At 45.8% G+C, this 13,947-nt stretch overlaps 1 protein-coding gene across 1 annotated transcript; it reads left to right on the top strand.

Moving 5' to 3' along the window:
- The first annotated feature begins 3,425 nt into the window (after nucleotides 1-3,425).
- On the top strand, nucleotides 3,426-6,741 carry MAP10 (microtubule associated protein 10). Its single transcript, XM_037136771.2, has one exon. The coding sequence runs from the start codon at nucleotides 3,436-3,438 to the stop codon at nucleotides 6,160-6,162; it is 2,727 nt and encodes a 908-aa protein (XP_036992666.2). The 5' UTR covers nucleotides 3,426-3,435; the 3' UTR covers nucleotides 6,163-6,741.
- Nucleotides 6,742-13,947: the final 7,206 nt, after the last annotated feature.

The following is a 13,947-nucleotide window of genomic DNA, read 5'->3' as shown; positions in this document are numbered from 1 at the left end:
TTGTCTCTTAGCTTCCTTATGGTATTATTTAACTCTACCTCAAAATACATTTTCGAACTGAATAGCGTCGGTTTCTATATATTCTCGTTCTGGGCATGGATGAATAAGCTAAGGGAATTTATCAGGATATACACAAGGATTTTTTTTTTTAAGATTGCAGAACTGAATTTTAGTGCTAGTTGACCACTTAACTTGTGTAAATTCTTATTTGTATACATTATTTAACTTCTCCAAATTAGTTTCATTATTAGCACCCACTAATTTCATTAGTCCAGACAAAACGGTCTAGGCCAAAACTCCTGATGGTTTTATGTGCACGGGGAAGAAGGATTCATGAGTTAAACTAATACACCTTCCAGCCCACCCCCATCACTGAAGGCAGGTGGATGCCCGTCCTTGAAACTGGTAGTCTGTCTTCCTTGGACCAGAGCAAGGGCACTGGGGTCTCGGCAGGCCATGTTCAGCCTGCTCACGGGGTTTCACATCAATCTATTCCCAGGGGCTTTCCGAAAAGTTTTCTGAGAACTCAAGCTGGTGACACTGCTGCACCGACATCTCTTGGCCTGGGAACAAGTTGACAGTAACGTTTCATTGCTAACGGGCACCATTTCATTTCCTCCATTTCCATGGAAAGTGAAAGAGGGAATGATGATCACACAAATGCATGTCATTCTGCTATTCCATGGGCTTTATGGTAATAACATTCTACGTGTTCGGAACTTCACAAACCCAACAGCTGTCTGCAATGCGCCAGAACCTTGGGGGATGGTTCTCAAAGTTAAGGGATTCCCTGAATCAAAACCATCTGGGATGCTAGTTAAAATGTGCATCTCTGAGCTCTGCTTCTGACCCAGGGAATCAAAATCTCAGGAAGTAGAACTGAAGAATCTGCATTTTAACATGCACACTGAAGTCTGAGAATCTATGGGATACTCTGGAAGGAAACTTCCCAGTGGTGAACTTGGCCCAGAGTTGCATGGTTATGAAATGGAGAAGCTGATACTGTAATTCACATTTGTAATTGCCAGTGATGGCCACATAACTCTCACTAAATCACTCCTACCACTCTTTTGGACCATTTCGCTTATTAATAAACCTGTGTTTCCAAGGCCTTAAGATGCTGTGTGGTTCTCCTTTTCCATTCCTTTCTGGAAGAGAGACTCATCAGAGAAGGATATGGATCGCTCTTTCCCTTTACTAACCAGTAGTTCTTTTGCTCACCCCCAAACCCCCACTTCTCCATTCTCTCTCACCCTCCAGTCTTTCTCCTTGTTCTTCTTCTTAAGTGAAATAATTTCCAATATTAAGTCCTGGCAAATTTAAATTACAACATGAAAATGAAATGCAGAGTCTTGGTACCAATTTATGAATTTCTTTAGGTTATTTGCACTTATTTATGGGAGCTATTTCATAGCTCTGATATGGGAGGTGGTAATCATGGTTCTGATTGTAATTCTGTCCCTCATGCAACAGCAGCATCATGCAAAAGCTCGGATTCCTCTATCCAGCAATTTCAAAACATGAGATGAAAGATGAAAAGCAAAGAAAATGAGATCCACATTGAAACACTGCACGCATTCTGAGGGGTCAAGTCATGTCACCTTTACCAATAATAGCAGAGGCCAAGGTGAGTATTATTAAAGTTCTGGTTGTTTCCAGTGTTTAAATTGTGTGAAGTCCATTTGTAACCCAGTTAGAAGAAAGGGAGCTACTTGACTTGGATTTCAGAAGCCTCTAATTAGGCCCTAGAGCAGGGCATCTTTCTGTCTAGGCTTTCAGGTTCTGAAGAATGATTATGAGAACCCGCTTCTCCTAACTGAAATCTTCTTGCTTCAGGAATGCAGTATGTGTCTAGGATCCTGAAATACAAGGCTTCGGAAGACAATGGGGGAGAAGCTAAGGGCCAGTCTGTCTCTAAGGTAAGATCCTGGACTTGCCACACCAGACAAGTGTTTGCGAGGGGTCTGTAGCCACAGTAAAGAGGAAAGGGCTCCGACTTGGCCTTCTTACATCTCTGTTTTTTAACATTGCAGATGGTATTTCCTGTATTTTTCCCATTTGCCTTCTTATCTTGTTTCTGCTCTTTATTTCTAATTAAGTCTTCCATCTTCTTGTCATACTTTTTTAAAAATAGGGTTTATTTTTTAGATCAGTTTTAGCTTCACAGCAAAACTGAGTGAAAGGTATAGAAATTTCCCACGTTCTCCTCACCCAAAGCCCATAGTTCACATTAGGGTTCACCCTGGGTGTTGTTACTATGTGGATTTATTGTTGCATTTTGAAAGTTCTTTGTATAACTTGAATAACAGTTTTTTATTAGATACATCTTTTGAAAGTGTTTTCTCCAAGTATGTGGCTTGTCTTTTCATTCTCTTGACTGACTTTTAAAAATAAAATAGATTGCTCCACAAATAGATTGCTCTTTTTCAGTAGCAAAGTTTTCACCCAAAACTTTTCCCAGTCACCAGATTCCAGGTTCTCCTACCACAAATGCCTCTTCTCTCCTTTCTTTTTCATGTCCACTGACTCCACCACCTCGGGCCACAAAGATGCCTCAAACCACTGCAATAGCCTCCCAGTAGATGACTCTGAATTCGTTTTCTTACTAGAATCCTTCCTGTGCATTTGTACTGATACATTTCCAAACATCAATATGATTGCCCTTATTCACTCAAAACAACTTGCACAGCATAAAGCCCAAAATTTTTACCATGGCATTCAAGGCTCTCCGGGCATCAGCCTTGGTTTCAACCTAGTTGACTAGCTCACTGAGGTCAGAAGCCTGCCTCCTTGAAAATCGGGAACAGTGCTGTTAAGATCTGCCCTAACCCCTGGGTTTATGTATATATATTTGTTTTGTTGAGTGGAACCAGCAACATGACTCTCACACATGGCGACTTCTTTGCTGGAAATGTGGCCACACTCACTGTGTCCCTGTGGCTACCATGATTACCCCGACAGAGGCTCCCAGGCGACTTCAGAGCTGTGGCATCATCTTTTGGGTAGACGAGCTGCCAGAAAAAGGCTGACTGCGGCCAGTTAACTGGCTTTCTGTAGCCTGGGGTCTGGAAAGAGATTCCTGAGTTACTCTTAATATTATTCAGATAGGTTTGACCGGACTCCCAAGTTTTAGGGATCTGCAGTACTAAAAACATGACCAAAATTTAAAAAAATACACATATACTTTTTAAAATTTTGTTACTCATAGCCTTGGTATTAACACAGGCAAATCTGTGTTAAAAGAAATCCGAAAGGCAAAATTAATTCAGCAGCGAAAATTCCTAGCGCACCCACTGCACAGCCCAGCGCGGGCGGCCCCCCCGAGTCTCACGCGAGAGCAAGCGCAGGCGCGGGCTTTCCTCTGTCTCTCGCGAGAACAGAGAACTACCCCTCCCCGTGAGCCGAGACTGAGGCTGCGTCTCCCGGGCAACAGCAATGGCGGCCCCCAGGTCCGAGCGGCTCTTCTCTCTGGAGCTGCTTGTAGACTGGGTGCGTCTGGAGGCCGGATTGCTGCCGACGACCGTACTCGAGGTGGAGGAGGAGCTGGAACAGGAGGAGGGGGCATCGCCACCGCCCCCATCACGCTCCCTGTGCCCCGCCGTGGCCTTCCGCCTGCTGGACTTCCCCACGCTGCTGGTTTACCCTCGTGGGGGCCCCGCCACTCCCGCCCCGGAGCCCCGGCCCGGCCTTCTCCGCTTCGGTCGCGGCAAGTCCTGCCTCTTCCGCCTGCCCCCCACCACCCTGCGCCGCAGGCTCCTGGAGACCCCGCTTTACTCCTTGCTGCTGCAGCTGCCCCCCGGACAGCCCACTCCTGCCCCGCAGCTCCTGGGCACCTGCAGCATCTCGCTGGCCGCTGCATCCTGCGAGGTCCTGGGGCCGCTCGCCTCTGGCTGTTCCCACGGCCATCGAGGAATATACCCTCTGCATAACCATGTGGGGGAGCACCTTGGGGACATTTCGCTGGCGTACCGCCTGACTGACCTGGGGAGCAGCTTGCTGGGTCATCTGCGGAGGCCCATCACTTCCACAGAAGGTGGAGAGGAGGGTGCAGAGGCATGGGAGGCAGTGGAGATCCGGTCCCAAGCCCAGCAGGAAAAGCAGCTGCAGCAGCTAGACTCACACCCAAGCCCAAGAAAGACTGATAGGACTCTGCGGAGTTTAAAACCCCCAAAGGCCCAGAAGGATTTGAAGGAAACAGTTTTCCGCAGTAAGGCCAACTCTGATAACACGGGTCCTGCGGAGAGTGGCAACACCAGCCCTGTCTGTTCAAATGAGAGTGGTGTGGGGAGTGTGAGCTCCCCAGATCAGGAAGTCTCAGAGTTGGACCTTGAAACGAACACATTTTGCCCTCCTCCTCTGTATTACACTCACATAACCCAAGAAAAGAGGCCTCCTTTACAGGGTAAAATCACCATTAAGCCTCAAATGCATGTACCTGAGCAGCTGGATGGTACTTTTCTGGAAGAAAAACTCATAAATCCCACAACACCTACTAATCTAAAACATACAAATTCTGCAGCAGAACATGAGAGTCCTGCAGTGCTTAGTCCTCCACATGTTCATGATGTAGCAGCAAGTAATCCAAATACATGTCACCCCCAAATAGAACCAGGTACAATTAATACAATAAGGCAGTTGCCCTTGTTAAATGCTTTGTTGGTTGAGTTGTCCTTGTTACACAACCAACCTGTGGCAAGTCCTACTCATATACACCCTCACTTGGCCTGGTTATACAGACCCGAGGATAAGAAGTCACCAGAGTCTTCTGCCAAATCCACAGGCAAATCCGAATCAAAGAAAGATAAGCTTTCTATGGGGAAAAATGAAAAATCGTTGAGTCTACAGTATAAAAAGAACCAGGTTGAAAATCTTAGGAAAGGTAAATATTTTGAAAAGAACAATGATGCCCCTGAAAAAAAAGTTCCAAGGGGGAAACTACTCTATGGCTTAACAAATACACTTAAACTCCGTTTAAAGCAGACAAATCCTGGTATGTTGGTAGTACATGAAAAGAGAGAACAGTATAGAAAGATGCAAACACAAATGTTAGATGCAAAACTCAGAATTCCATTCTCCAAAGTTAAAGTATCGAGCTTTGCAGAACACCAGAAGAAGCCACATCAACTGCCTAAAGAAAAGTATTTAGATTCAGATACATCTTTTGCTAAAAATAGTGATTCCTCAAAGCCAATTAGTGGCGTTTTTGATGACCCCAGCACAACTAAAGAAACTGAACTGAAATGTGCAACTGAAAAGACAGTTAGCTATGGAGAAAATAGAACCAACAATGGTTCATTGAAAGAAATTGTGAGTCCTGCAAATTCTGTTATTCAAGAAAGATTTGCTCATACAAATCTTTCGGAAGGAAAAGTGGAAATCAAAGTCCAAAGTCCATTTGTTTTCCAACAGGTTGCAGTTGTTGACAAAATTGTAATAGATAAAGAAATAGGTGACAAGCAGGTCAAAACTATTGGTAATGACATTCTTACTGCAGGTGTGAGTGAAAGTAAACCAAGGAAAAACAGTTGCTCTGAAAGCATCTCAGAACTACAATATTCAGATGACTTCACCAGCCCTTGCTATTCTGAAGATTTTTATACTACTGAGGACACCAGTGGGATTTTGCAGGCTTACGATGGAAGTTCACAGAAAGAATATCCAACACATAGTCAATATACAAGTAAGTCTAGTGAAGCAAGAGTGTACATAAGGAAAAGCAGCAGTGAAAAGAGTTTTGTTCTTAGCCCGCCTTTTTCAGCTGGATCACCAGTATACTCATCTAAAAGAGCTCATATTTTAAAGACTCAAGATAAAAGCTTGGAAGAAGCATCTACTGTCTCTACCAGTGATTTATCTTCACACTGGAGTGAAGAAAAAGAAAACCAGGTAGACCAAACTGGTATGCATAATTCTAAAGTTAGAAAGAGGGGTCAAGACCTCTCTAGTAAACTTAAAACACCAACTGATTGCAAGTCTTTAGAAAAAAGCCAGTCAGCTCGGACATCTCAAGTGAGTTCTTACCTGCCATCCAATCTGTCAGAACACAGTAAATCGGATCACTGTGAGGAAGACAGTGATGAGATTGGTTCACTAAGTATTTCCAAGCAATGCAAAGATATTTGTGAATTAGTAATAAATAAACTTCCAGGATATACAGTGTAAAACTTAAAAATGTTTAATTTTTATAACCCTTGTGCACAGTTAGTGAAATAGTTTTTAATCACTTTTTACATTATTTTTATTCTATAAATAATGGGAATGGTGGTTTTGATTTTTAGTGTTTTTACATGAAATCGGTCAGTATTGATCATGAAATTACCTTCACTTAGGTAAGATCTAAGTTGTTTAATTGTGTAAAAATAAAACTGTCTGTCTTCCTAAACTCTCCTAAAGTACCTGTTCTAATGTCTTGATCATCCTACAGCTGACTTCACACACACCACTGACTTCAAAGAGAAGGCCAGTTCATTGAGAATTGCCTCCGATTTTAATGGGAACAAGCCATTTAACAAATAGGGAAAACATGCTGTGTGAGATGCACAAAGGTACAAAAATGCTGAAGACATAGCCTCTGCAGTCACGCTGCTGTTTTAAATGAACGCGAATTCTTTAGGGACGTCTTCTATGGAGACCCCACCCCCCACAGGTGCAGCGCTTTTCCCTGCTGTCATAGTGCTCTACCTCAGAATCTGCTTGTGTGTTTCTTTTAGCCCCCACGTGAGTAATTACGTGACTAACGCGTATCTTCTTTTAGGCCCAAGTTAAGCTTCTCTTTGAGTTATTTCATGAACACTTATTTCTGGAATTGTGTTAGTTTTTCTAGCCTAAGTCTAGCGAAAATACCTATTTCCATGTTCCTATCTAGTACTTCCTATCTGCATCCTCCCTCAAAATTCTACTTTATGATTTAATTGTACAACCTATAAACTTTGTTTTTAAAGAATATCATAATAGGTACTACTGAAGCTTTATTTATCTCCTCAGTTGCATAAAATCACTGAAACATGAAATAGTATTTCAGGGTCATGAATAAGGGAGACCTATCATTTAATTGCTTTTAATACTAGGCTTTTTGTAATCTGGCTTTTGTGACTAGCATAGGTGTGCAAATGCTGCGGGCAGAACCAAATGGGAGAGGGTGCAGCGAGCAAAGTGGGTCCTGGAAATGGTGCTAGGACCTACCTCTGTGTAGTAGCAATACCTGCAGCGTAGGGGGCAGCTCTCAGCAGTGAGGAGTGTTTTGAGCTGTTACTGTGAGTGGATGTATACAGTGTTTTTTCCTCCATTCATGTGCAGGCTCTTGGATCTTTCAGATACAGAGAGTCATGATATTGAACTTCGGTCATGCACTTTTTATGGCTTCTGTTGAGAGCCACTCCGATTAATTTATATTTATACATTTTCAATTAATTTATATATTTTCTGCTTGTACAAGCAACACATTTATTATGGAATTAAATTTAGGAACCAAATTTTTATTTGTTGCAAATATATAGGTCAACCCCATAAAGTTAAAAAAAACAACTTTTTAATTACCAGCCTGTGTTGTTGATAAGGCAAAGAAATTTCATAACAAAGGAAGCAACATACAAATAAGATGAACAGTATTTACATTTGTCCAGTCTTAAACTGCTATTGGGCCTAAAGATGTAGCCATCATTCAGACTGTTACTTTTTAGCTTGGATTAGAGAATCTAGAGTGTTGTACAGGATGACAGAAACTGAGCCAAGACCTGCTGGATCCGTCTCATTTTTAATTTAAAACAGTACAAGGAAAACTTGCCTGGTCAGGGACCAAGGCATTTTCCTGTTTGTCTCCGGAGACCTCACTGTCCTGCTGGGAAGCAACAGACTTCAGGCTGAGCATCATCTGATCATTGGTTGGGATGTAGTATCGTAGTGCCAGTATCTACCTATTTTCCAAACACTTCTTACATCGGTTATACAGATGATATTTAGTCTAGAAAAAAATAGAAAATGTAGGTGAGTTAATGCTTCGAATTTGTTAAGGAGGGGTGATGGCCCCTCCCTCCCAAATCCCACTGAATGGCAGGAGAGGTGCAGAAATAAGAATGAGCCCACAGTAGCCCTGGAGAACAAGGGAAATGCTGGTGGTGGATGGACACTTTGAAGACGGGGTTAGGTTGATGAAAATGGATTAGAGATTCAGAGCCCCAGGTAAACTGCGTGCTCAGGCAGCAGGTCTTGGGAATAGGAGCTGATTCTGGTGGGGGTGGGGGGGTTACAAACAGAACCCTGAGTATGAGGGAGATGGCAGCGCTGGGCTAACGGGCATCTACCAGAAAAGGTGTAGAGGCTGAAGAAAAAAAACTAGTATTTTTGCTTCTGACACCAAAACGTATTCCGGTGTCTCAGTTTTACTGGGGAGACCACTGACCTTAGCAGGAAATTGAGGCGCTATAACCCCAGTCTTTGGAGACGGGTGCACTGTATCTGCATCCCTGATTGTGTTCTGTTATTTTTGTAGGTCATTTGTTCACTGATGTGAGGATTGAATCAAAGTGAATGAATGACAGCAAGTGTGCATGTGAGTGTTGGGTGTGTACTCACCGTTGCAGAGAGTGTACCAGGGTATCTGTGTTCCTGCCCTAGGGAGGTGTGTGTTCAGTTAAAGCCTCAGTCAGGAAATTAGCTTTCCCTTCCCAGCGGTTTAACCCTAAACCTCCCATGGTGCAGCAAGGAGCAGGGGACTCACACACAAGAAGCAGCATGAAGACCTCTGGAAGGTAGGAGGGTAGGGGTGGGGGTGGGGGCAGGGAGAGACTGTTTAGTTCAGAGAGCAGAGCCACAAACTAAGCCCCAGGAGGAGCCCTTCTCAGAATGGTAAGCAAAGTGGGGCATCTGGCTTTGTGCAGAATGCCAGAACAGGGGTGCGGGGCACACAACTTGTTTCCCATCCGTAAAGAGAGGGAGCTCTGGCCAGGGCTCACAAAGACTCGCTTTTCCTCAGAGAGAAAGCCGTGCAGGGGTGACGGTGCTGCAGGGGTGACGGTGCTTCCCCGCAGACCCGGTGGTCCTGCCTTGAGGGGGGTGCTCTTCCCCCCCCTCGAGAAAACCTCTTCCACGTTAGAAAGCCACGTGCACGTCTTTCCATAGTAGGTGCACGAAAATGTCTGCTTCCTTTAAGTGCCATGGAGTTGGGGACCAGGTAAGCAGGGAAGCAGCTGTCGGCGATGCATCACCATTAAAGAGCCACAAGTTCTATGTGGAATCCGTTGAGAGAGATGAAGCTCAGCTTTCAGAGCGATACTGTAGCTGGACAGAACCCTGGCAGCAGGAGCCGAGGAAGAGGCTGGTGTTTGAATGGAGAGTGTGTGGGCTTGTCCTGGACAGGCCCTGATAGACCAGCTCCAGGGGATAGCAACAGCTGAAATCTGCGGGGAAGGAGTGGGCAGAGTCTGTGAATGAGTTACTTATTGCAGGATCAGAAGAAACCTGTTCTTGTAAGCTGGCCTATTGGGAATATTGTGTGCTTTATTTGCTTATTTTCTGTTTTCTTCTTGGTTATAACAGGGTTTTTTTTTTTTTTTTGAAGGATCTCTTAGTTGAGCTGTAAGAGCATATGAGATGGCTTTGGTGGTGGCTCGTTACTGACTGAAATCCTAAAGGAGGGGTGCAGCCCCCCTCCCCCCGCCCCGCTCTGCATATTGACAGAGAGGGAAGCAGGATACAGGGGGCCTTAGACAGCCCCCCCCACCCAGGGATTTCTGCTTTGTCTATTCTCTCCTAAAAATCCGGGAAGGTTTTGCTTTTCATTTCCTTAACAGCAGCTGTTCAGTTACAGAGTCTCATATGTCACAGCTGCCTGCAGTACTCGGAACTTTTGGTTTCGGTGGTGACCCTGTGCAGAAGATTGGAACCGGGTTCTGGTGGATTCAGAATGGCATAGAAATAATGGATCGCTTCCGATGTGGCGGAACCTGTTGTCAGATGACTGGAGTGACAGTTAACTCCTTGCAAATCTTAAGGATATTTCCGAGTACTTTGGGGCAGCCTTTATTAACCTGAGGGCAAAGATCTTTCTAATCTTCTGGAAAAGTCTGGAGTATGAACGTTGGCTTCCTGTTAGCTGGTCCACCGCAGCTCCGATACTCTCCGTAATAGCTGGGGGGCAGGCGCTGAGCGGCCAGAGCTTCCGTTTTCGGATGCTGCTTCCATTCTCAGCGGCTTTCCTGGAAGGTGTGATTTCTCAGTGCTGCCTTTCTGCTTCACCGGTCACAGCCTGACCTCAAACCTTCAGCCTCAAAAAACAGCATGAGAGAGAATCTTACTAAAATGATGGCCTTGCGTTCCGTTGGAAAATAGGGTTGCTAAAAAAGAAAAGTGTGTCTGGTTGTGGTCTCCACTGTTGGCAGTAATTTCGTGCTACCGCCTCCTGATGGGAACCAGCGCTCAGTTCCCAAGGGGCGGCTCTCTCTCTCCGCGGTCCTCACTCCAATACTGAGCCCTGGGTCCGGTGTTGATGCAGATGGGGAAGCTGAGGCTGCTCCCGTATTCGTTGCCTTTCTCCCTTTCATAGAAAAGCCAAAAGGTTCTTGGTATAAATCTCAGGAGGTTGATGTTCCTTCAACACTCATAATTACCAGAGTCAGCTGGCAATAGTGTATAAACAGCTAAAGTTCTCATTTTAAACATCATAAAACTGCTGTGTTTTAGCCCTCCCTATTGTTTTTCTGTCTTTTATTTTCATCTGCTAACCCAACTATTTTACTAAACCGGATGTAGGATGCTTTCCCGCATCCAAAAGGAAGTATCGTCTTTGTGCTGAAAATATGAGCATACTATCACAGAATCCAGAGGTGGGATGAAAAAGCGGCTGAAATTGTTAGACAGTTCTTGCAAGAGAAGAAAGCATGAATTCATAGGCATTTGGAGCTAGAAGATAATTTGGATATCATTTAGCTGACTTTTTTTTATAGCTCCTGTTCATTTTATAAACAAGGAACATGGCCCAGAAAAATGGGTTTGCTGGTCGCTTGTTCTCAGTACAAGATTCTTTTCCTTAGAAAATGCCACTTGGTGTCACATTGCAAACACAGCTCACCCACGTCACGTCTGTAGACATTCCATAACATTTATACTGAAAAGACTAACCAAAAAATTCACTCGGTTAGAGACGTGGCAGTTCATCCTTTCTCGCTCTTCCTCCCTTCCCCCAACTCCTCTTCCTCTCTCACTCTACATTTTGTGTGCATTTTATGCAAGTTTTCACTGAAGTGCAACATTCACACATAAAAGGGCACAGAAGACCAGTGTGCAGCTCTATGAGTTTCCCAAAGTAACCCTTTTGTGTAACAGCCTGCAGGTCAAGAACTAAAGCCTGGCAGCCCCTTGGACCCTCCCTTCCAGCTGCCGACTCCCCACCCAGCCCCCAGGAAGGAGAATGCTCCCCTCAAACCCAGCTGCTTCCCCGGGGCCCTGCGTCCCTCTCTGCTGCTTTCGCTCCACCTTGTCTTTGTGACGTCTGCCCGCATTGCGGCACGTGGCTGAGGTTCATCACATCTACTGTTTTATAGTTCCCACGTGCAAGCGTGTTCTTGGTTTGTCTGGCAGAGGTTCCAGGGATATGCAGGTGTACCCCCAGGTGGCCCACTGCCCTCCTGTGAGGTGCCAATGCAGTGACCCCCTCGTACATTCTGGTAGGTCACGCCAGCTCCTCCCATTCATGTTAAATTCAGCATCAGACTTTTACGGACTCTGCCCTCCCTGATTCTCGAGGTCCTGAAGAGGTTACTCGGTCTTATTTAAGTGGCTTCTCCTGCTCACTCCAGCAGTTGGCCTTGGCTTCCAGCAGGGTTCGAGAGGGTACAAGTCACTGAGGGCTCTCCTCCCAATCTCATGCTGACTGGGTGGCTGCACTTGGAGTTGCCTTGCCCGCTGCTGACCTGGGCACTCTGTGCAGAGCGAGTGTCACTAGGCCGGGTTCTGACCTCTCTCGTTTTCTTGGTGAGTCCCCAGGGTCTGTTCCTGCCAAAGAACTTGATGGACGCCCGTCCCAGAAGATCAGGGTTCCTGATCGTTTAGCACATCTAAAAGGAAGGAGTCCGAGCTTGGTCCATTCTCCAAAGTCTACTTAGCATCACGCATATTTACTTCCCTTCTCTGTGTTTTCCTCAAACCACGGAAAGGTTCTGATTGCTGCGGCCAATGGGTGTGTATTGGACTTAGAATTCCATACCTAAGACAGGCCTCTGCAAAGGCAGGAGAGAGTCCAGGAACCTTTCTAGCATTTTCTGTCTCCTATCATGGAAAAGCAGTCGGAATCGCTGGCTCAAATCAACAAAATAAGGCAAAGTTTGCTGTGCTGGTGTGTTGCCACCCTTTGAGGTCAGGCAGGTTCGTGGTGTTCATGCAGATGAAAAGATGTTCACAGAGCTGTCAGGATGTCAGGCACGCCTTTATTCACGGGTGGGCAAGCCACGCACAGGTAGACAAGCTATGTCTACCTGCATGTGTCTTGTCCTGGCCCCTGCTCCCCAGTGTGGCGCCCATTGTGGCCCCTGTCCCCTTGCGTGTGTCCCATCATCATCGCCCCCAGCAGGGAGTCCCTACCTGTTCAAGTGCTAGAGGGGAACGAAGCCAGCCAGATGCCAGAACATTACATAACATAACATAACATAATTCTGCACATGGAAGCCCGCTTCATGTTACGGGAACAGTTTATTAGACCCAGTCTCAAGGCTGTGAGAACACTAGTTATGAGGCCCCTCCAAGGCTGTGGGAACCTGCTCCTCTTAGTTACCCAGACACTTGGGCGAGGAAGCCCGAGTGCTTCCATTTACCCTACAGCTGGGAACCTTCGACACTTGTCCCTGCTGAGAATGTCCGAGTCAGGGTTGTCTTCCTCCCTCATCCCCAGCAAGGCGCTTTCACAGAATAAAGCTCAATGGATGTCAGAGGAAGCAAATCGAAACAGTCATTAAGGACAGCACCTGTCGTGGTTTCTATACGTAGTCTGCCTCGCCATTGAGCTGGGAGCCACCCTGCCATCCAGGAATTTGGGGGCCGGTGCCTGCAACTGACATGCCAGGTCCCCTGCATCAGGAGCAAAGAAAGACCAAACCTGGTGACTCCTCCAGCCGCTTCGTTTGGCTGATAACCTTTAGGTCCACCTGGGTTGAGCATGGAGGTGACCACAGAACAAGGAGGTGCCCGTGCCTGATCCTGAGGTCAGCCCCGGTCTCTGACCTCACTCTCGAGGTCAGCCAGGCAGTGGACTCCCCAGCAGCACCCCCGGCCGCCTGGGCACACTTTCTTAGGGGGGTTTTCCTGGCTGATCACTGTTCCAACACATGGCACCTCCTGAGATGCACAGAACACTGTAATATTCTCATCTCTGGGCTTCAGCTGCATTTCCGGAAATAGCTTGGTTATGAAACTCACAACAAATAAAACTTCCTCTAACACCCTCGGAGTGTTAGGAAGAGCTAGCTAGACGGTGGTGTGTATTCAGACCACTTAGTACCTGAATTAAAACGTTAACACTCTTTTATGGGCAACCAGTGTCACTGTGTACATTCTAAAAAAAAAATAACATGTGAATGACTGTGTTGGATTTCAGATCTGTGGACCCATTCATTGTCTTGGTTATGTAATGTTTTAAACATTCAGAAGGAAAACTGATACGACAAAGGCCTATGTGTACATTACTAGATTTGACCCAGTGCTGGCACTGTGCTGGGCTTTCTGTATCTTTGTGTCTGTCTGTCTGTCTCTCCTCTCTCTCCCTCCCTTCCCTCCAGTTCCCTTTCTCACTTCTCTGACACCCCCCACTCCCCCCCTCATCCATTCCCTCTCTTGCTTCCTCTCCTGTAAACAAAACGTGCAAATACAAGAGCAATCCCTTCCGCGGTATAACCAGCATTCTGGGGTTATTGAGTTCCCTTCCTATACCACTGGGGTACATGTAGGTGGTTTCCAGGTTTT

The sequence above is a fragment of the Artibeus jamaicensis genome, unplaced genomic scaffold (assembly GCF_021234435.1).
Source record: "Artibeus jamaicensis isolate MK-2021 breed Jamaican fruit bat unplaced genomic scaffold, CSHL_Jam_final contig_467, whole genome shotgun sequence".
NCBI classification, from domain to species: domain Eukaryota; kingdom Metazoa; phylum Chordata; class Mammalia; order Chiroptera; family Phyllostomidae; genus Artibeus; species Artibeus jamaicensis.
Note: the sequence above shows the minus strand (reverse complement) of the source record. Positions and strands in the feature narration are given on the sequence as shown.